The sequence below is a fragment of the Fukomys damarensis genome, unplaced genomic scaffold, assembly GCF_012274545.1.
Source record: "Fukomys damarensis isolate Sample0158 unplaced genomic scaffold, DMR_v1.0_HiC HiC_scaffold_38, whole genome shotgun sequence".
Classification (NCBI taxonomy): Eukaryota; Metazoa; Chordata; class Mammalia; order Rodentia; family Bathyergidae; genus Fukomys; species Fukomys damarensis.
In genome coordinates this window covers 50879821-50902200 of record NW_022900950.1, presented here as the reverse complement: position 1 = coordinate 50902200, position 22380 = coordinate 50879821, and the positions used below count along the sequence as shown (strand labels likewise).

Sequence of the window (22380 nt, the reverse complement as noted above, 5' to 3'; positions counted from 1 at the left end):
TGTTTTTGAAAGAACATGTAGAGAATTATTGCTGAAATAAAAAAAGTTGCGGTAGGTTGATTTTTGGTCGGTGGCAGCTAATTGAATGGATTGCTACAGATTGCTCCTAGATTCTGAACTTTTAAAGCAGAAACAGCTTACAGAATTACTTTCTGCCTTTCACTTCTCATTTTATAGTATTCCCAGTTAGTCTTTTTCAGTACTTACTGTTTTTATTGGCTAGAAAAATCAGTGAAGCTTTTAAAGTATTAGAAAACATTACTTCCGTAACCATAATTTATTCTTTTATTTTAGTGAGCTTTTGGAGAAACTGTGTATGTCATTGTATGATGTCTTCAGGCCGTTGATCATTCATGTCATTCATTTAGAGACTCTGTCTGAACTTTGTGGGATTCTTAAAAATGAAGTGCTTGAAGATCATGTACAGAACAATGGTAAATAAATAGAAGTGATCATTTTAAAGGTCTTTTAAATTATATCTGTGGCTCAGTAAATTTGAAAAAAGTTAGATCCTTCTATATCCCTGCACTAAAATATTAATTTTTTTTTTTTTTTTGAGATAGGGTCTCACTATGTAGTTGAGAGTGACCTGGAACTCACTATGTAGCCCAGGCTGGTCTTGAACTCACAGTGATCCTCCTGCCTCAGTCTCCCCAGTGCTGGGATTACAGGCATGTGCTACCACACCTGGCAATCTTTAATATTTTTTAATTTTTAAAAACATTTAAAATAAAAATTTAAAATTTTTGAAGCTTGGGCTAATGTCTTTCTCCTTTTTGAATCAACTTATTCTTTGACTAAATGGTTCAAATTCCATAGAGAAAAAATTTTAAAGTCTGGGCAAAATTAGTAATAAAATGGTTAGACACTTTTTATTTTGGCATCCAGAATGCAGAGAGAGTTGGCCATTAATTTTGGGTTAGGTATTTCTAGTTCAGAGTTTACAGAATACATAAAGTAATTGAATATTTTGCATCCTTTTGATTAAAAATGAGGAATTACTGTACTATCTTACATAGTTATGGTATATCATTTTTGAAATTACAAATAAATAAAAGCAGTTCTCTGGAATAGCTCTGCTTTATCCATTGGATCAATTCTTCATTGGCTCAGTTGTAGAGAACATGATTTTCCTAATCCAGTACTTAGGTCCCTTAAAAAATACAAAATTGGGCACATTCAAGGAAGTATCAGCTCCCCATGATGAATGTAGTCGTTATGTAATGCAAACACGTACTCATAAAAATCAAAAAAATACTCTTCAAATAATCATTTTGTGGGCAGAATTTATTGTCTTCACCTTGACTTTCATTAGTAGACACTACTATGGGTTTGTTACTCCTCCAGACTTATTTTTACTACATTTAGTTATTCTGTGATGTATGTTTTCTCACATATTAATGCTTCTGAATCCAAGATAATTGTTATTTATTTATTTATTTTTTTTTGGTACTGGGGATTGAACTCAAGTCCTTGTGCTTACAAGGCAGGCGGTGGAACCACTGAGCTAAATCCCTGGCCAGGATAATTTTAAAATTAATATTATTAAATTATTATATTGTGTCTTCAACTCCCTATCCCTTAAAAAGTGTTTGCTGAAATTACTGGTCTGTCTTAACATTGGTGGCGTCTAAGAAATGAATAAGTACTAAAGGAACTCATTTCATTTTTTACCTTTTTTCTTTGTGAAAATGTTAAGTCATTTACTATCTGTGGGACTCTATTTGTAAAATGAGAATGATAATAAATTAAGCTTCCTTAAATATCTCTTAGGATTGGTCTGGGGCTGTATGAAATAACCTTTAAAGAACACAAAGCTTTCTTAAAAGTCCCATTCAATGTTTATATTAATAACAAATAATTTTGCAGGAAGGAAGTATAAGGACCAATTTATTTCTCCATTTTAAATTGAAATTGAAAGACTTTTTGTTTTTCTTTTTTGCTATCTGGGGATTGACCCCAGAGCTTTACACAAACTAGGCAGTTAACTTTACCACTGAGCTACATCTGTAGCCCCTGAGAGACATTTATTAAACTTTTCTAAGATCATTGAATCATATTTTTTTTCCATTAAGTTTATTGGGACATTTTAGGTATACAATGTAGTTAGTTACATTCATTTTTGGGATCTTGTACCTTTACATGATATATCTTGATTCTTATTTTTTCCCCATTCCCCTACTGTCCTTTCAGCCCTTCTACTCTTCCCTATTTACAATGACTTTGTTTCCATTTTTTCTTTTTCTCATATTTTTTCTTTTCCCTTCTTTCCTTTCCTCTACCCTTCCCATTTCGCTTACTCCCTTAGACCTTCCTATTTCACATTATCAATTATACAATTTGAATCTTATTTACACTTTTAGTTTTTCACACCAGAGAAACTATTGGTATTTACACGTGTGTCTTTTTTATTTCACTTAAGCATATGATCTCAATATGCATCCACTTTCCTATGAATGACTCTAGTTTCCCATTCTTTATGGCCAGGTGGTACTCCATTTTATAGAAAAACCACATCTTCTTTATCCATTCTCCATTTGATGGGCAATTAGGCTGTTTCCAAGTTTTAATTGTTACAAACTGTGCTACTATAAACATGGGTGTGCATATATATCACTGTTTTATGATTCCTTTAATTCTTTTGGAAAGATACTCAGCAGAGGGATAGCTGGGTCAAATGGGACCTCTAATCCTAGTTCTTTGAGTTATCTTCATAATGATTTCCACAATGGTTAAGATCATTGAATCATATTGAAATAGAATATAATCGCAGTCTCTGAAGCAAAAGTGATTAAAGTAATATCTTTGCTTTTTTATAAGAAGGCAATTTCCTATGTCTAAAAGGATGGATGCTTGCATTTTTTTTATTAGCTGAACAACTAGGGGCATTTGCAGCTGGAGCAAAGCAGATGTTGGAAGATGTACAAGAGCGGCTTGTGTATCGAACTCATATCTATATTCAGACGGACATCACAGGGTACAAACCAGCTCCTGGAGACCTGGCATATCCTGATAAGTTAGTCATGATGGAGGTAGGGTCTCTATATTTCATCTCCGTCTTGCCTCAGCACAACTTTTGAATATATTATACTAGTTAAAATGAGATTTTTCTTTTTTAATTTCTCAAAAATTAATTTTTTCAGAAAGTAAAATCAAGATAAACTTGTCATAAGAATCAAATTTTTAAAAAAACATTAAAGAGGATAATTTGTTGTTATGGTTGTTAAACGTTATATTCACTTCTTTTTCCTTTGCCAGGAAATATGTATTCTTAATTTTCAAATTTAATTAGTGTTGTGGCTTCCCTTTTTTTTTATAAGTGGCATAGAACAGTTGAAGCTGGGTGTGGTGGCACACACCTGTAATTCCAGTACTGTGGGAGAGGCTGTAGTAGGAGAATTGCAACTTTGAGCTTAGTCAATTTAGTGACTTGTTTTGATCCTGCCTCAGAATAGAAGAGGGCTTGGGATGTAGATCAGTGAGGTCCTAGGTTTAATCCCCAGTGCTGCAAAAAAAAGTGGGAGGGTTGATAACATAGGAGCCACCATACCTGAAGGTGATGGTGTAACCCCACATCGTGCTATCTCAGAACCCTGGAGGTGGTCTTCTCCAAATTACACAGTACTAATGTCCAGTTTTTGGTTTGAAGGCTTACATTACCTCACTGATTGTTCAGTTCCATACACAACTTCATCTTCTTTGAGCTTTGGGGAGAGGTTAAGGAATTTCCAGGTAGTAGTATGACAGAACCTAGAATTTTTTTTGGAAATGAGTTCTTACTGTGTCTTCCAGGGTAGCTTTGAACTCAAGATTTTGTGTTGGATTCTTGAGTAGCAGAGATTACAGGTGGTACCACCATGCCCAGCTCTAGAACCTAGCACTTTTTCAGTGGAAATTTTCAACCATAAGCAAAAGTTTAGTAAAATGAATACTTACATACCATTGCTTCAGCCTCAACATGGCCAATCTTATTTGCTTATATCTCCTTATTCTTTCTTGCTTAATTATTTTAGAACAATTTTCAAACATTAAAATTTATAAATACTTTAGTGGGTTTCTCTAAAAGGTAAGGGTATTTTTATTTTTAACATAATCATAATTATCATACCTTAAAACATTATAGTTCCTTAATACCATCACATAGCCAGTTCAAGCTATTTCCTTCAGAATGACTAGTTGTTACTATTTTGTCACATTCACTTTTATCTCTTTGTGCTTATTTTGTTGTTGGATCATTTGAGAATAAGTTGAAGATATCTTGATACTTCACTCTTATTTTAGTTCTTATTCTAAGAATAAATTTTCCACATAGCCACAATACCATTTTTACACCTAATAAAGTTAACATCAATTCAACAGTATTATTTACATAGAGTCCTATTCACATTTCCTCAGTTGTCCTTTACATGTCTTTTATAACTGGACCAAAAACTTTAAACAGTATAATCTGATCAAATTTCCTGTGTTACATTTAGTTTTTGTCTCTTTAATCTCTTTGAGACAGGAAGACCCCTTTCTCCCTGTCCCATTTTTTTTTTAAATTTTTATTTTTTATAACATTGTCTTTTTGGAAAAGACCAAGTCAGCTTTATTGTAAAATGTTGCCATACTGTAGATTTGATTGTTTCCTCTTGCTCAAATTCAGGTTAATTTTTTTTTGTGTGTGTGTGTAAAAGTACTAGATAGTACATGTGTACTTCTTACTTCATTACCTCTGAGGAACAGTGTCAGGTTGTTCCACAAATGGTTAAGGTGGTAATTATAAAAGTATGTTTCCCCCTTTGTAATTAGCACGTCCTTAATGGACTGATGCTTTGATTTTATGTGAGTTCTCAATCATCTTTTCAGCCAGTTCATATTGCCAAAATACTGCTGAAAACTAAACTGTAATGTTCCTTCTGATTTCCCTGTACAGCAAATTGCACAGAGTTTAAAAGATGACCAGAAGAAGCTACCTTCAGAAGCTTCATTTTCAGATGTTCGGTTAGAAGAAGCAGATTCTAATAGTCTAACAAAATCTGGTATGTTATGAGGTCTTTTCTTCTAGCACTTATTTATTTAGTTCATGCCTTTATTAAGGACTTGTGTCCCAGGCATGTAAAAAAGCTTCTGCCTTTGAGGAGCTCATACGTTATGAGGGGAGATTGATAATCCTCAGGTGTGATTCAGTGGGTGTGATACTGATGGAAAACACAGGGTGGTCTTGGACCATGGCAGATCTTCTGGGTCATGAGCGTCGTGAAGGGAATGCTCCCTGAGTGTGGGCGGTGGGGTCCGTCCGAAGTGTGGCATCTGAAAGCTGGAGTGTGTTTGTAGAAGTGTGAGAGAGTCAGATGAAGTCAGGTTGTTTGAGGTAGCTAGAAAAGCATGTTGGAAAGCATATAGGAGTGGAAGACTGTGGCTGCTTTGGGGAACACTAGGGGTTTTGTATGTTTAGCCACAGGCAGGGTAAATGCAAGGAAGGAGCAAGTGAGGCAGGCCAGATGGTCATCAGTGTCACGTTATGATTTCATAGCCTTTCAGCTTTTAGCTAGTGTATTGTGTCAGATGATCAGATTTGTATTGAGTAGCTGGAATGGAGCGAAAACATTTTGATGGAGATATATAGGATAGCTTGGACTTTTCAAGGAATACAATTGTTTGAGAATCACTTGGGTGACGTGAATAACAGCTAACTGGTAGGTAAGTCGTCTCTCTTCCCCAGCTGTAAGGCGGTAGATACTGTGGCTCTCCATGGGCTGTAAAGAGCCCTAGCTTCTCCAAGATCCCGGATTTATAGCACAATTAGGTAATCTGGGTCAGCTCTATAAAAAAGTGTACCCCAAATCTAGACTGCCAAGTAGCCATCTGATAGAGTCATTTTGTCATGCTTGTCTTGTAGGAGGGAGACCCACAATGGGTTGAGATTCCCCCCTCTACAGTAGAGTCCATGCCATATCCCAGTACACATTGGTCGTAGCAAACTTCCTTAAGAGTTAGTGGACAGAGCAGAGTACATCCTGGTCTTGCTGACCCTGGCCTTTTATGTTTTCTCTTTCTCCAGTAAAGCCAGTTCTTTAATTCTTGCTGGGCATTGCAATGAGGAAGAACTGGCAGAACTGGAAAAATTGGTTAGGACACTGTTGTGTTTTTCCCTTTGAAAGATGCAGGTGGTCTGAACCAGGATGTTGATTAGAGGATGAAGTGTACAGATGAGGCAGAGGGTTAGAAATTTGGGTCAGCAGGATTCGATGACACACTAAATGTGAGGGCTAAGGAACAGTGAGTAAAATCAGTGTGAGACAAATGAGAGGATTTGTGTTGTATGGATCTAGAGCTGTGCTGTGGTAGCCACCTGCCACTGAGCGTATGAAATCTGGTTTGTCTGAATGTGCCATGAGTGTGTAAAATATGCCAGAAGTGTGTTAAGTACACACTAGGTTTCAAAGTCTTGGTATGAAATAAAAAAGGGAAAATATTTTATTAGTGATTTCTATATTAGTTACATTTTTCCTGGTTCTCAGGTATTCTAGAAATGAAAGAATGAGAGCCCTCTAAAAGGAAGGCTTTAAATGATGTAAGTTCATGGTGTAGAATGAGGCATCACTAGTGGAGGGGCCATTTTGTGAAGAGATCAATTATCAGGCTCTTCAAAATGCATGGACTTGCTTTTCTATGTAGAGATGTGAAGGGAGGCTTCTGAGGGTGATGGAGGAGAATGTGTCACTCAGGAATGTGGGAGAAGCTCTGCCATTGGGGTGGCTCTGTTCTTCAAAAGGGGCATCAGGGGACACATGGCTTTTGATGGTTTGCTGTTGAAGTAAACTCTCCTCTGTCAACGGTTAAACTAGACAGTGAAAAAATGAACGAACAAGTTGACATCTAGCTTCAAAGCATTCAAATGTTTTTTTTCACTAAATGTTGGGAGTACTTTTGGCTTTTATTTCAAAGGAGACATTCTGCAGATAGCAAAGTTTTTAGCAAAACTAGATGTAAATATTATTTAAAACAATGTAAATATTCTTTGATATAATTTGTTTTGGATTTTCTTCAAGAGACTATATAAACTAGATCTTAAATGAGGTTTTATGGAAGAAATTTAAAAATTATTCAAATATTATTGCTTTTGGTAAAACAGCTTACAAAACTATAAGGTGAAAGCACTAACTCTCAACCTTTTCCTCATTTCTCTCCCCTCATATCTATGCCACACAATCTCCAGTCCTTCTTTTAAGCACACAACTCTAGCACTTTTCAAAAAAAAGGAGGTGTGTTTGTTTTGTAACTTACTACTGGTGCATGATTTATAAATTTTAGTTTTTTCTTATTGAAGAAATTTCAAATACAGTGGACCCTCAAGTTACAACTGGCCTGACATATAAACAACTTGGGTTATGATTGGAATGTAATTTTAACTTATGACCAAAGTCTTGAGTTACTACCTGAATGCTGGCTGCTTATGCTTCCAGATGGTCTCAGATACAGATTGAACCCTTAAAGAGGTGTGGAAGGAACATTACAATATACTTTCCTCTGTGGGGTTAATTGAGAAGTCTTGGGCCAATGTCTCTCTAAGGTTACTGAGATCTGCCTGTGTACAGGAGAGAGACTTTGAAGGCTATGTAGAGGAGCCTGAGCCTTCAGTTGACCAACTTGAGTTACCACCAGCCTTCACAAACAAATTGAGTTCGTGAGTCAAGGATCACTGTATATAGCCTAGTGAAAAGAAAGATAAAAAGAAAAATGAACACCCATGCCTAACTATGTGTACTGAAGTCTTCGATATTTTATCATATTACACATATGTTACTTTTTCATTGCTCAGACAAAATACCCAGCACGTACAACCTAAAGGAGAAGAGGTTTACTTTGGCTCATATTTTCAGTCCATGGTTGGTTAGCTTCAAGGCAGAAACATGGTAGAAGGGTCTAGCATAGGACAGCTGCCTCTCCCTTGGCAGCCAGGAAGCAGAAAGAGAAGGGAGGAGCCAAGGAGGGAAATATACCCTTCCAGATCACTCCCCATGTGACCCGCGTCTTCTGACCAGGTTGCACTTCCTGACAGCACATTTACCTGCTGTACTTAGCAGTAGCTGAATTCACTGATGAATATGGTACCCACACAGTCCATTTACCTTACATGTACATGAGAATTGGGGGGATGTTCTAGATCTAAACCCATAACACACATACCCCAAAACCCCACTTTTTTGAACCAGTCATTTTAAAGTAAATTATTGATATCATCAGTGCTCCAGCTTTGATTAGTTCAGCATCTCTCAAAACAAAATGACATCTTACATAACCATAAACTGTTATAGCACTAAAAATTTAATTAAGTTTCTTAATGTCCTCTAATATGCAATCCATATTTCAGTTTTACCTCTTGTACCAGAGATTTATACCAGCTCTGTTTTTGTGGTTCATTTGCCACCTGTTCCTAAATACCAAAGTGATTGTCCTTTCCTTACAGAGGTGGCTGCTCAGCTGCACTCCCTGCCTGCTTGCTCCTCATGTTTACCAGAGGCTGCCTTTTGACTGTCCAGGGGTCGGGGAGCCAACTCTCATCACTTGTGAATTGAGTGTACTAAGTAGCCTGTAGGTAATGTAGCTCAGCATGGAAGGCAGGGTGACAGCAAGCTGCTTTGATTAATCTTCCCATTTAAAATTTGTCGTCACTTGCTACCTCCTTTGGTTCCTATTTGCTTCCATGTGACCATGTACATCTCTGCCTTCTCAAATCTGTAATATGAGTGTGCTGTTCATTTCATAAAGATTGTTAATGCTAGTTTGAGAAAAGCAGTGTGGGTTGAGCATATACTTGAGGCTGAAATGTACATTTGCTCTCCCTTGTGTTAAATCTCACTTTAGATTTCTAAGGGTATTCTTGATTAAAGATGAGACTGGGAAAAACTGGTGTACCATTTCTAGTTAATGAGAATATATAGTTTATAGCTACCATGCAATTTATTGTAAGACAGACACCCACATGCCTGAAGTGTGCAATCTTTTTATTTGGGTTTTAGGTTCAACAGAATCCCTCAATCCTAGACCACATACCACAATTTCTCCAGCAGATCTTCATGGAATGTGGTATCCTACAGTTCGAAGAACTCTTGTCTGTCTCTCCAAATTATACAGATGCATAGATGTATGTGTAAATTCTTATATCTTTACTGTGAATTGCTTACTCTTTCACTTGGAATATTTTAAAGTTTATTTTAAGATCTTGATACATGCTGAATAAATTATTAATGCATTAATCAGTTAATCATAAATTGTGATTAAAACTAAAAAAGATCTTGATACAGTATTTTGCTTGATATTCTTAGAATCATGATTTTTAGGCATGGAGATAACTTGAATGTCAAGCTTACTAAGGATTCCTAACCTGAGCATTCTATAGACTCTTAGAATCCATTAGCAGGCTTTGGAGGGTCTCTGGATGCCTTGAAATGGTGGGTATGTTCTGTGTGTAGCTTGTATTGTGCCTTTCTGAGGAGAAGGGCTTTGGCTTTCATTGTTTCTCAAAGGAATAAGTTCAAAACAATTGATTAATTTGTCTGCCTTAGGTTTTAGAAGAGAAGAGATTGCAGAGAGGTTAAGTGGTATATCCAGTGCCACATAGGTATAATTTACATCTAATATTAAATGTTGTCATCTAGTTGTGCACTCAGTTTGAATCAGCATCCTCAACAAATAGTGTAATAGCATGTGTTACTAGTTGTGGAGTAAGTTTAGTTATTTGTTGGAGTTAGCAGTACTTTTTTTTCAGGACCAACTTACACTGTGTTGATCTCAGGGAACAGAGTTATTTTAAGCACTCTGTTTAGTAATAACAGTTTTCATTCCCCTGTAACAGTGTATTTGTCTACAAATTTGCCATCATTGGTTTGATTTCCAACCAATATAGTTATGAAATTTGGTCATTTTTTTTCAATCTTTAATTTATTAATTTGATGGCTACCATCCCAACTGCACATACAGAGAAAAATGATTAAATATAGCAGTCATGTAACAACTTCTCTAGGTGCCAGTGTTTTTTAAGGATATAATTGAAAAGGAGTATAGATGCCCTCATACCGCATACTGGTATTCCATTCTGCAGAGTCCTCTGATCCAAGAAAATTACAGTTGTTTCATGGCATCAGTCAAGTCTGTGCTATTCTATCTAATTTAAACTGACATGACATCTCTTTGAGAAGGAAGTTTGCACATTTGGCATTTCTTCCTTCCCATGTTCCCTAGTAGGTATCGTAGCATACTAGAATTTAGAAGTTCTCTGCAGTAGAGCCAGAATCCCAAAGGAAGTGTGCAGGTGGCATATTCCATGTAGCATCCTTTGTTACCCTAGATCATAGTGAAGGAAGCCTCTGAGGGTTCTTTAACAGGACTTTTCTACCTCTTTGTTTCGTGCCTCAGGCTTGTTCTTTTTTCACCTAGCTGTCTTTCAAGTCTTAACCTTTTTAGTCTTACTGATTAAAGGTAAGGAAAGGCAAGTCCAGTGAAAAACACCATTAAGGCTGAACAGGGGAAGAAGAAGGTCTTGGTCTAAGCTCTCATCTTTAACCTTCCCAGGCAAGAACAGCGACCCAGTGTGAAGTAACACTAATCCCTTCTCAGATAGTAGCCTTGATAAAGGGAAGAGCAATAAAAAAGAGAATAATATCAAGCAGGAGACCAGGGCCAGGAGTACAGCCTGCCAATAAATGTCGTGCATATTTTCATTCATGTCAGTTCCATCTCAGGTAGAGTGAAGGCAGGAGGGAAGCAAGAGACTGATGGGAATCTCTGCCCAATGAACACGTCACACCTCTGGGATGATACAGAAGTGGTAGAATTAATATTCATACTTCATGTACCACTTTGTAATATGTTTTTCTATTGCTTGTATTTTCTATTAGTTTATAATATATAACTTCTTATAAGTATTTTGCTGCCTCCTTCAGCATTCTTTATATTCATGCACAGCATTTTGTAATTTAGTTTACTAGTATTTTGTGAACCTTGCATCATTGAATATTTGTATTATTTCAGTTTTTTTTGTTTTAAATAATACCATAATGAAGAGCCATATACACAAACCTTAAAGTATCTTAGTAAATACCAATTCATTACCTGGGTTAAATTTTTACAAAAGCTTTTACTGAGGGCTTTTACAGTTAGTTTTAGAGCTTTAAAAAATAGCCGTACAACATGAAATCAGGCTGGGTTGAAGGCTCCCTGAGGTCAGAAATCTGCCTACCTCTTGGCCCCTGTATTTTTCAGCATCTAACACAGCGCCCAGCGCGTAGTGGGCTGATTCATATGTATTGAAGGGGCACACATGGGTTGGCAGACATAAGTGTGCCTGTGTATGTTGGTTTAGAAAGGTTGGAGGGGAGTAAAAAAACCCCAGGAGGAATGGTACAGTAATAAAATAATCCCATGCTGAAGACAAATAAGCATTATTAGCTGCCTGCACTGCTTAGCCTTTTTTTCTGGTTTTTGAAGAGCCACAGACTGATGTTTCTCTTTTATTCCACCAGAGGGCTGTGTTCCAAGGATTATCACAGGAAGCATTGTCAGCCTGCATTCAGTCCTTACTTGGAGCATCAGAGTCTATCACCAAAAACAAGGTTTGATGAAGTGTTAGGTGAAATTTCATTGCCTATAAAATTTTGTACAATATAGTATGCATTCATAGGTACAGAAATTTAAAGCCAACCTTCAGAGTAAGATTTATTTATGAGTGTGTTCTGAGGTCCTTTGGAGAAGCTAGTATTTCATTATAGTCCTTATAGACATTGTATTCAGAAAGGAATATTACTGAAATACTAAAAGTAAATTTTATTTTTATTTATTATTAATATTATTTTTGGGGGGGTACTGGGGATCAAACATGGGTTCTTGTGCTTGCAAGGCAGGTGGCAGAACCACTGAGCAAAATCCCTGGCCTAAAAGTAAATTGTATAGAACACAAGTACCTTGTCATTGTCTTATTGACTAAGGAAATGATACTGTTCTTTCCTGGAATACCAAGAAAGCATTTTCAAGGAAACATCAATTTAATCATTGCTACAAAGTTTTTTTAAGCAACTTCATGGCTTCATCTGGATTAAGCCCATCCATTTTGAAAAGAGGCAGTTGTGACCCTTGGATTGTGTGATTAGAAGTAATTGTCAGGACTACATGGTGTAAGTTTTTTGTTTTTTTTTTTTTTTGGTACCGGGGATTGAACTCTGGTCCTTGTGCTTGCAAGGCAGGCCACCGAACCACTGAGCTAAATCCCCAGCCCTTATGGTGTAAGGTTTTAATTAGGATGGGGTGCTAGGGAGGCTGCTGGTATGTCCTTCTCTCATGCCCCTAGGATATGTAAAAAAATTGAGCATTGTCAATAGTGTTGCTTAGTGTAGTTCTTCTTAAACTGCCTATTGCCTGCAGAAAGAGAGCTATAGAGGTTATTTTCAGCAAACATTTTATTACTGCTTAAAGTATTCAAAGTCTGTGACTTCTGATTTTATAAAGTTGATTTCTAACTTAAAGCCTTTAGATACATTTTTTTTTTTTAAATAAAAAGTCTCTCCCTGGGGCTGCAGATTTAGCTTAGTGGTTCTTCCGCCTGCCTGGCAAGTGCAAGGTCCTGAGTTTGATCCGTATACCAAAAAAAAAAAAAAAATGTGTCTCTATGAAAAAATTTAGCATCTTGTTGCTAGAAAAGCTATACCTTTGTGACCACTGTCTTCTCCCATTTATGGAACAGAGAGTTGAAATTTTGATGTAAAGGCTAGAAGACAATAAAAAATAAAGTTATAGATAGGTGGGTTTAAGTTTTAAATATATTTGTGAGTCTTACTTTACACATTTATAATAGGTAAAATTAAGAATTATGTGTCTAACATTAGAGAAATGATTAAATAAATTGGGGCATATTCCATATGGTAGAATATTTCATTACATTTAAAAAAAAATAAAACAGGGCCAGGGATTTAGCTCAGTGGTTATGTCACCTGCCTCATAAATGCAAGGTCCTGAGTTCAATCCCCAGTACCAACACCCCCTCCCTAAAAAAACCCCAATAAAATTTAACTTTGATAATGTGAAAATAAAAGGATACATATTGGATATACAGTATGACTTTATGCAATAAAAAGTGCATTGAAGCAAGTATGAGACTGTGAAAGCTTTGGGTGACTTTAGCCCCATTCCCTACATATTTCTTTGTTTTCCAGATTTTCTCCAGTGAGTATATGTTTCTTAATGACCTAATTAAGAAAAAATTTATATGCTTATGTCCTTTTGTGCCACTGTCCTCTATTTAAGCCTTTAGATTATTTAGTCTTATTTCCTGACTCCCTGTAGGCTATTTTATCTATTTCTATTTTGTACTTATTGTAAGGGCTGTAAGTACATGTAGAAACCCTCAGTTTGGTAAGCACTAGATTATTTAGTTTCATGGCTGAGTTTATGTACATTTGCCTTTCAACTTTTTTTTGTTTGTTTTTTTGTTTTTGGTACTGGGGATAGAACTAGGGACCTTGCGCTTGCGAGGCAGGTGGTGGAAACACTGAGCTAAATCCCCAGCCCTGCCTTTCAACTTTTAAGAAGTGACTAATGAAAAAAAAAGTAACTAATGAAACGGCTTAATGTCTTGGAGAGTTTTTGTAGTTTTTTTAAGGGGTGAAATTATTCTTACATAGTTAAATTAAGGTGTTGGTGTTCCAGTAAATTACATAATACAATCTGTTGGGTTACAAGAACTTTAATGAATTAAATCTATATGATGCTATTTTTGACACTAGAATTGTTAGTTCTTTTAAAAATAGAACAAGCACTAAGACATGTGTAGCATTTTTACTTTCCTAATGCTTTGGGTTCCAGAGTGCACAGTTGAATTTCCATTGTAAAAGTCTTATATAGATTATGTTTATTAGAAGTGAGGGGAGAGAGAGACTAGGGAAGTGTCACTTTAATAAACCCTTAAAAAAATTTTTTTTCTCATTGAGTTTATTGGTACATTTTAGATATACAGTACAGTTACATTCATTATTGGGATCTTGCACCTTTTCATGACAGGTCTTGGTTCTCATCTTTTCCCCTTGTCCCTGCCCTCCCTTCACCCCCTCCTCCCTTCCCTATTTACAAAAACTTTGTTTCCATTTTTTCATTTTCTCATGTTTTTTTTCCTTTTCCCTTATTTCCTTTCCCCTACCCTTCCCACTTTCCCTACACCTTTAGTCCTTTTCTTCCTATTTTACATTGTCAATTATACCATTAGGATCTTATGTACCATTATAGTTTTTCACACGAGAGAAATTATTCGGTATTTATACATGTGTGACTTATTTATTTCACTGAGGAGTATATCCTCAATATGTATTCATTTTCCTATGAATGAATCTAATTTCTCATTCTTTATGGACGAGTAGTATTTCATTTTATAGAAAAACCACATCTTTCTACAGTCTCCAACTGAGGGGCAAATGGGCTGTTTCCAAGTTTTAGCTATTTCAAACTGTTCCGCTATAAACATAGGTGCGCATTTATCATTGTTATGTGATTCTTTTAATTCTTTTGGAAAGATACCCAGCAGAGGGATGGCTGGGTCAAATGGAACCTCTAATCCCAGCTCTTTTAGGTATCTCCATATTGATTTCCATAGTGGTTGCACCAGTCTACACTCCCACCAACAATGCAGAAGGGTTCCTTTCTCCCCACAACTCCGCCAACATTTGTTATTGGTTGATTTCTTGATAGCAGCCATTCTTTGTGGGGTGAGGTGGAATCTCAGTGTTGTTTTCATCTGCATCTTTTGAATGACCAGGGATGTGGAACATTTTTTCATATATTTATTTGCTGCTTTTACTTATTTGTCTGAGAAATGTCTGTTCATTTCAGATGCCCATTTTTGAATTGGGTCTTTGTATTTAGGGGGTCTGATTTTTTTGATTTCTTTATATAGTCTAGATAATAGTCCTTTGTCTGAGAAGCAGCTGGTAAAAATTTTTTCCCACATTGTAGGCTGTCTTTTAGTTCTGTTGATGCTTTCTTTTGCAGTGCAGAAGCTTTTTAATAAAATGAGATCCCAGTTGTCGATTCTTTGTGCTAGTTCCCATGTTACTGAGGATTTGTTCATAAAGTCTTTTCCTATGCCAATATCTTCAAGAGTTCTGCCTAACTTATCTTCCAGCAAATTTAGTGACTCTTTTTTTAATATTTAGATCTTTAATCCACTTGGATTTTAGTTTAGTGCATGGTGAAAGATAAGGGTCTAGTTTTAATCTTTGGCAGGTTGAAATCCAGTTTTTCCAACACCATTTATTAAAGAAAGCCCTTTAAAATTTATATTGCTTTCTGAAGAATAACTTCTAATGTAATACAAAACTTTCATTAGAAGTATTCTCAAAGTAAGATTAACTCTCGAGTAGCAGCAAGAAGGAGCAAATAAAATGTTGTAGTTATAAATATAGACTTCTGTAGATATTATGATTACTTATTTTGGAATCAGGTTGGCTTTGAAAACTAAGCTTCAATCACATGTCTTTTGTAGGTGATAGATTCCAAGAGGGTAAAAGGGACACCAGAGTCAGGAGTATAGATTGTCTGTCCTCTATTTATAATCCAGAATGGTGACCCCCAAACCATTGTACATTTGGAGGAGGCTCCTTTTTCACTTTTGTATAAGAGTCTGGTTATTGAAACCACTTTGACCAAATAGTAAAAGGTATCTTTCTGAAGAGAAAATAACAGGCCACGAGAGGGCAGAATTATGCTTGTGTATGGAGCTTTTGTGTACCTAGTGCTCTGTGTTGATATTAAAACTGCAACATCTTTTCTACCTGTGCAACAAATTAAAATAGGTTTGACTTCTCTTCCTAGATGGTGCTTTACAGCCTTTTTGTCTGATATACTTTCTTGGATTTTCTAAGTAGAGCAAGTAATAGTTAAGTAAGATTTTTTCCCCAAATAGTTCTAATGTGAGTGATATAGGGAGAGTTCATTGCACAGTAAGAGTATTGACAGCTGGGCATGGTGGTGCATGCCTATTATCCCAGTATTTGGGCGGCTGAGGCAAGAGGATTGCTGGGAGTTCAAGGCCAGCCTGGAATACAAAGTGAAATAAAGGCTAGCTTGAACTGCATAGTAAGACCCTGTCAAAAAAAAACCGAAAAAAAAGAATGTTTGCCATCATAAGGCTGTAAATTTATGTGTCAGTTAATAATGTTATATATGTGCCTGTTTTGATTTAATCTGTGATAATATCATTTTTCTGTTTTACAATTTAGACTCAGATTGATGGACAGCTTTTCTTAATTAAGCACCTTTTGATTCTTCGTGAACAAATTGCTCCATTTCACACTGAATTCACCATTAAGGAAATTTCCCTGGACCTCAAGAAAACTAGAGGTACTTTATTGTCCTGGCTGGCACAGTTGGGTGTGTTTGACCTGCCCAAATATGTCAGCACAGGTTGTAGGTTTATTTTATGTTCATCTGCAATTTTTTTTGCATGCTTTGCTTGCTAAATAATGTAACTTGTTCATACTAAGCTGAGCTGTCAGTATCCTAATTACTTCTAACTTGCTGTGTTTTCTTTATGAAGAGAACTGTATTTTTTATTGTTGTTTTTGAGAAAGGATCTCACTACGTAGTTCAGGCTGCCCTTGAATTTACTGTGTAGCCCAAGTTGGTCTTATATTCCTGGCAGTCCTCTTGCCTCAACTTGCTGAGGGCTGGGGAAGAGAACTGTACTGTATCTGAGCATTTTAATATAGTATTACCTGTCTTAGATTCTAACACATATTACTGTAACCAGTTGGAAAATGAAAAATCAATATAATAGCTACTTACTACTAAGTAGTGTATTCAGCTAATTGGTATGATTTTAAATATTGAATTGAATTTGTCAGTTTATGAAAATGTGGAAGCCAGAGTGAAAATGGAAGGACTACTTACCTAAGATCTGAGAGTTGGGTTTTGTTTCTGCTGAGTTTCCTGACTCATAAGATCTTTAATGGATATTTAGCTTTCTGTCCAACCTTTCTCCTAGGTAAAATGAGTACAGTGAAGTTATTGGAACACCTTCACTGGCTTATCAAGATCATTAGGAATGAGAATATATGTTAACGTGCTTTACAAATTTCAGCTGCTTAAATAAACTTAAGTGGTGTTAATGTTAAATCAGCTGGTTAACTAATCATATAGATAGGTCTTTGAATTGATAATAAATACTGACTCATCTTGGGAAAGTTAATTTAGCAACCCTGATGATTTGTCCCTGAGTTAACAAGGATTAGTTTTTAAAAGATCATAGTAATTACCTTTTAAGCTGTTGATTGTAGGCAGTTAAGAATATACCACAAACATCACTTATTTGTCTTGATTACTTACAAATTTTGGGGCCGGGGATTTCGCTCAGTGGCGCCACCTCCTGCCTCACAAGCACAAGTTTCTGAGTTTGATCCCCAGTACAAAACAAAACAAAACAAAACAAAACAAAAAAACACTTAAAAATCTTTGTAAACTTTTATCTTTTCCTAATCACTTCCAAAAGGTTTAAGTTCTAATGCCTTAAGCCATCTGTTGATGTAATGAATTAACTTCTCTCTTATTGGGGTAATGGAGAAAAGTCACTGAAATTATTTTTTTGTGTTCTGTAATTCAGAGCAGTGCCAAATTTAGAATCTGCAAAGATAGCAGGTTTTTAGTTCTCTTCGCTCCTGTGCTCATCTTTAAGAGTAGGGTTTCTTTAACTGGCTGGGACTCACTGTGGCCTTGTGAGAGTCATATCAAACAGCTCCTCCCCCAATGCTCCCTCCTGTTCATTTAAAAAAATTTTTCTTGAGTTTTTTAAAAGCTTATGTGTGTTATTTCTAAACTTTGTTCTTTTTTTAAAAAACAAAAGCTAGATTTCTGGCTTTTGCCTTTACAAAATGTTTTTGATTTTGGATGGTACGGAAGATTGAACCCAGAGCCTTTGCACTGAGTTATATTCCCTACTCTTTATTTATTAGTTTTTTGTACTAGGGATTGAACTCTGGTCCTTGAGCTTGCCAGGCAGGCCTCCGAACTGCTGAGCTAAATTCCCGGCCCTTACTCTTTATTTTTATTTTGAGACAGGGTCTGGCTTTGATGCCCTGCTGGGCCTTGAACTTGTGATCCTCCTGTCTCAGCCACCTGAGCTGCTTGAGAAAGCATAATTTTTAAAGAGTGTAATCTCTTCAGAGTTGCTTTCTCCCAGCTATTCTCTTTGATTTCTTTCTTTTCTTTCAGTATGAGGTGTGGGAACAGTGCCCTGTCTTGAAGAGTTCCAGATTGCTGATAGTCCTTTAAGTGATGGGGTAGAGCAGAGTTGGTTTACTTTTATTTTTTCTAATTCATGAGTTATTGCCACTTGGTTCTATTCTAGATCTACTGAGATGTGAGTAAATGAAAAAATGAAATAGCATATGATTTTGGCAAAATTTGTTTTAAAGTTTGTTTTCTCCCAAATATTATGAAGCTTATGTAACCTTTCCAGATAGTGATTTGATTCTATTTATCAGAAACAGATTCTTTCAGGTATATCATACAAAAGATGCAGCAGACAGAGTTTTACTAAAGCTTTACTTTAAACACCGAATCTGATAGGTTCTTTTTCATTAACACCAGAGCCAAGAAAGTATTGTAGTCTGTGCTTGCAAAACCAAGGATTTGAAGCCTTTCTTGCTTTGCTTTCTCTATCTGAAAAAGCAAAGCAAAGAAATTATCTTTTTTTTTTTTTTTTTTTTTTTTTTTTTTTTTTTTTTTTTTTTTTTTTTTTTTTTTTGTACTGGGGATTGAATTTGGGTCCTTGCGCTTGCAAGGTAGGCCACCGAACCACTGAGCTAAATCCCTGGCCCTTAAATTATCTTTTTTACAAAACTCTCACTTACTACTTGCTATCTTCACTTTTAAGCCTCTAACCTCTTACGACTAACATTTTACCTTATTGCATTTGAACATTAATGAAACCTCACTTAGAACTTTTTATAGATTCTAGTTAGCCTGGAGGTTAAGGGATAAATATGTCCTCTTGGTGTTTTCCTCCTGGCTGACACATTAGTTTATTCACTCTACTTCAAGTGAATAAATTTTTATGCCAGCCAGGATCTTAACAAAGAAGCTGGGTAAGTACGTAAATATTTTCTTAAAATTTCTTAACATTCTAAAAGTAAAGTAATGAAATTTTACAGTGTTGAATACCATTTATTACTTTTCTTTTTTTTCTGTAAGTAGATTGTAGAGATGAATAGTCATTTTGCAGTTTTGACCTTCAGAACTGCCGTAGCCATCTCTGGCCGATGTCTCGCCCCCAGCCATTCACCGAGTTGAGCCGGTGAAGATGCATGCCTGTGGCTTGGGGTGTAGAGAACTAGTGTTTGTCACACAAGACTTCTCTGTTAAACTGTACATGTTCACTGGATGAGTAATTTTGTTTCACAGATGCAGCATTTAAAATCCTGAACCCTATGACCGTTCCAAGATTTTTTAGGCTGAGTAGCAACAATGCCTTGATAGAGTTCTTGTTGGAGGTGAGAAGGAGTCTGTTTCATTGGTGGTGGGAACAAAACGACATTCTTTACATGTGTAGTAATATCTAGGTACATAAAAACAGGAGGAAATTGTCATCTTCTCTTTAAGGGTACTCCTGAGATAAGAGAACATTATCTTGACTCTAAAAAAGACGTAGACCGGCATCTGAAATCAGCCTGTGAGCAGTTTATTCAGCAGCAGAGCAAGCTGTTTGGAGAGCAGCTGGAGGAGTTCATGACAAAGGTATAGGCCATGTTGCCTACGTGCTAAAGTCATTTGCATTCTTCCCTTGCTTTCCTTTTGAATTACCCTCTTGTGAAAACTTCAGCAGAAGGAGACAGCCAAATCTTAATGATTCTAAGAAATCACTGTGCTTCTCCTGTCGCAGAGTCTTCTAGTTTGCAGCCATTTAGATCTGCTTGCAGAATTTTCAGTTTTGAAGAGGAAGAATACAAATATTGCTAAGCCAGCCACAGTTGACCTCTGGCTAGCTGTTTTGTTATCCATGTTGTAAGTTACCTGCATGTGGGCTATGTGTATCTCTCATTTTCTCCTGGAATCTCACTTTGTATTGGACATGCACAGTACCCACGAGTCCCATGTATCCAGAAACGGACTGTCTTTGTGCATGGGAAACACGTTTAGGTTATTTGAAGGTGGGGTTTTGAGCCTGAAAACTTAGGTTTGATGCTGATTCCCTTTTATCCTCTCTTTATTGCTCCTGTCTGTCCCCTCTCTGGGCTCCCCTGTTGAGATGCTTTATTTTCCTTAGTGCTTACCATATTCCTTCTCCCAGAAAAATGCATCTTCATTTCATAGACTGAGAATCAGAAGTTTTGCAGAGAGACTAAATGTACATGAAATAAACTTTCCACATTTTTATTATTTGGTTCCTTCATGATTTTTGGTATAATTAATAGTCTTTCCTGAGAAAAACAAAATAAGAACAAGAAGAACATATATGCTGTATTGCCTAATTTCCTGACCCTGGAAAAACGGCCTTTTCTCCAAGTTTTTGATATAACTGTCTTTTTGGTTTTGGTACCAGGGATCAAGCTTGGGCCCTTGCGCTTGCAAGGCAGGTGGCAGAACCACTGAGCCAAATCCCTGGCCTTTCTCCAAGCATTTGAATGGCCTGAGAAAATGTAGAACTGTTCTGAGTGTTGGGGTAGAGGTGTTTATGAAAACATTTAAGTCAGATTATTTTCCTTGAAACTTCAAAAACTATTGATACATTGTTTTAGGGTTCCGTATTATTTATTGGGCGATGCTTGCAACTCTTTAAGTAGGGTGTGGAATAGTAATAGAAGAAGCATGGAGCTCAGAGTCGGGGAAACCCCTGCCCCCCTGTGACTTCCTCACTGAAATGGGGCAAGTCATCTTCTCAGAGCCTTGGCGGCATAGCTATGCATCCATCCCCCACCTGAGGTGGTGATGAGGTTCAGTTAGTATTATGTGTGCAAAAGCTTTAACTGTAAAGTGCTGCAGGAATATTATTTTATAGTAAAGTAGACAAATTTGAGGTGAAGATTTTGGTTTAGCACAGTCTAATAAAGGCATTTTATTTTATTTTATTTTTTTTGGTACTGGGATTGAACTCCAGACCTTGTGCTTATGAGGCAGGAGGCAGAACCACTGAACTAAATCCCTAGCCCTAATTAAGGTATTTTAAAGGAAGTATTTCAGTTTTCTAACTAGGCTGAAAGTTACTTATTTCTGGTGGGACCAGTTTATTCTAAAAACTCAGACTTATATGTAAAGTTTACTCATTTTCATTGAAGCAGTTAGGTAATGTATTGCAGATTTATTTTTAATATTCCCTCTGAAATGTTATTAATTTTCTCAGTAACACTATACATTTTTCTTAATGTAGTGCACACAGTAGAATTTGACCTATAAATTTAATTTCTGCTCTCGAAGAGTTATAACCTAATGGGAAATCAAGATAGAAAGATAATGTAAACATTAAAGCAGCAGTACACAGCAGCGCCATCCAAAAACACTAGGTCTTTGTTCATCCCTGAGGCTTTAAAAAAGATGGAACTAATTGGGGAACCCCCCCTACAACCAGCCATTTCTTCCTTTTTTTTCTCTGGGTATCTTTCTTTACAAGTCTGGGAAAACTTTCAGAAAAATGTTCCTTGTGGATAGAAAAACAGATGAATATTCAGACCTGTATGTTTTGAAAATAAACTGCCTAAATATGTGTCATGAAATTGGAATTCTGGAACAATATTAATATTAATATTAAAACTGAGAAAAATGTTCAGAATATAAAGTGGGAAAAATTTGTAGAACAGAGTTTTCTCCTTTTTATAAATGTATACACGAGTATATTTAGTTTTTACACTAAACTATTTGAGACAATATAAAGTGTGAACATATTTTTCTTTTAGCAATTTTCTAATTACTCTTTCTCTCTCTTTGAGACAAGGTCTCGCTATGTAGTCCAGATTGGCTTTGAACTCACCATGTAGCTCAGGCTGGCCTTGAATATGCATGATGCTCCTGCCTCAGACTCCCAGGTGCTGGGATTATAGGTGTGTGCCACCACTTCCTGCCTAATTAATCTCTAATCAATGCGTATTTTCTTTTTTTTTTTGGTACCGGGGATCAAACTCAGGTCCTTGCGCTTGTGAGGCAAGTGGTGGAACCACTGAGCTAAATCTCCAGCCCTGTATTTTCTTTTTTAAAACTGCATCTCACGATGAAAAATAGATAAAAGGTGGGCATGGTGGCACACACTTATAAATCCCAGCACTCGGGAAGCTAAGGCAGGAGGATTGCTGCAAGTTTGGAGTCAGCCTGGGACACATAGAGAGTTCAATGCCAGCCTCAGCTACATAGTGGGATCTTGTCTCAAAAAAA

The 22380-nt window shown here is 36.5% G+C and overlaps 1 protein-coding gene across 1 annotated transcript in view; it reads left to right on the top strand.

The window, feature by feature from the left end:
• Positions 1 to 22380, top strand: part of Cog3 (component of oligomeric golgi complex 3) — a 49761-nt gene that overhangs the window by 15199 nt on the left and 12182 nt on the right. The window contains exons 12-19 of the mRNA XM_010637114.2: positions 295 to 434; positions 2872 to 3032; positions 4916 to 5021; positions 9006 to 9130; positions 11508 to 11597; positions 16245 to 16365; positions 19423 to 19511; positions 19621 to 19755. Of these exons, the coding sequence (XP_010635416.1) occupies positions 295 to 434; positions 2872 to 3032; positions 4916 to 5021; positions 9006 to 9130; positions 11508 to 11597; positions 16245 to 16365; positions 19423 to 19511; positions 19621 to 19755 (967 nt within the window). The remainder of the gene's footprint in view (positions 1 to 294; positions 435 to 2871; positions 3033 to 4915; positions 5022 to 9005; positions 9131 to 11507; positions 11598 to 16244; positions 16366 to 19422; positions 19512 to 19620; positions 19756 to 22380) is intronic.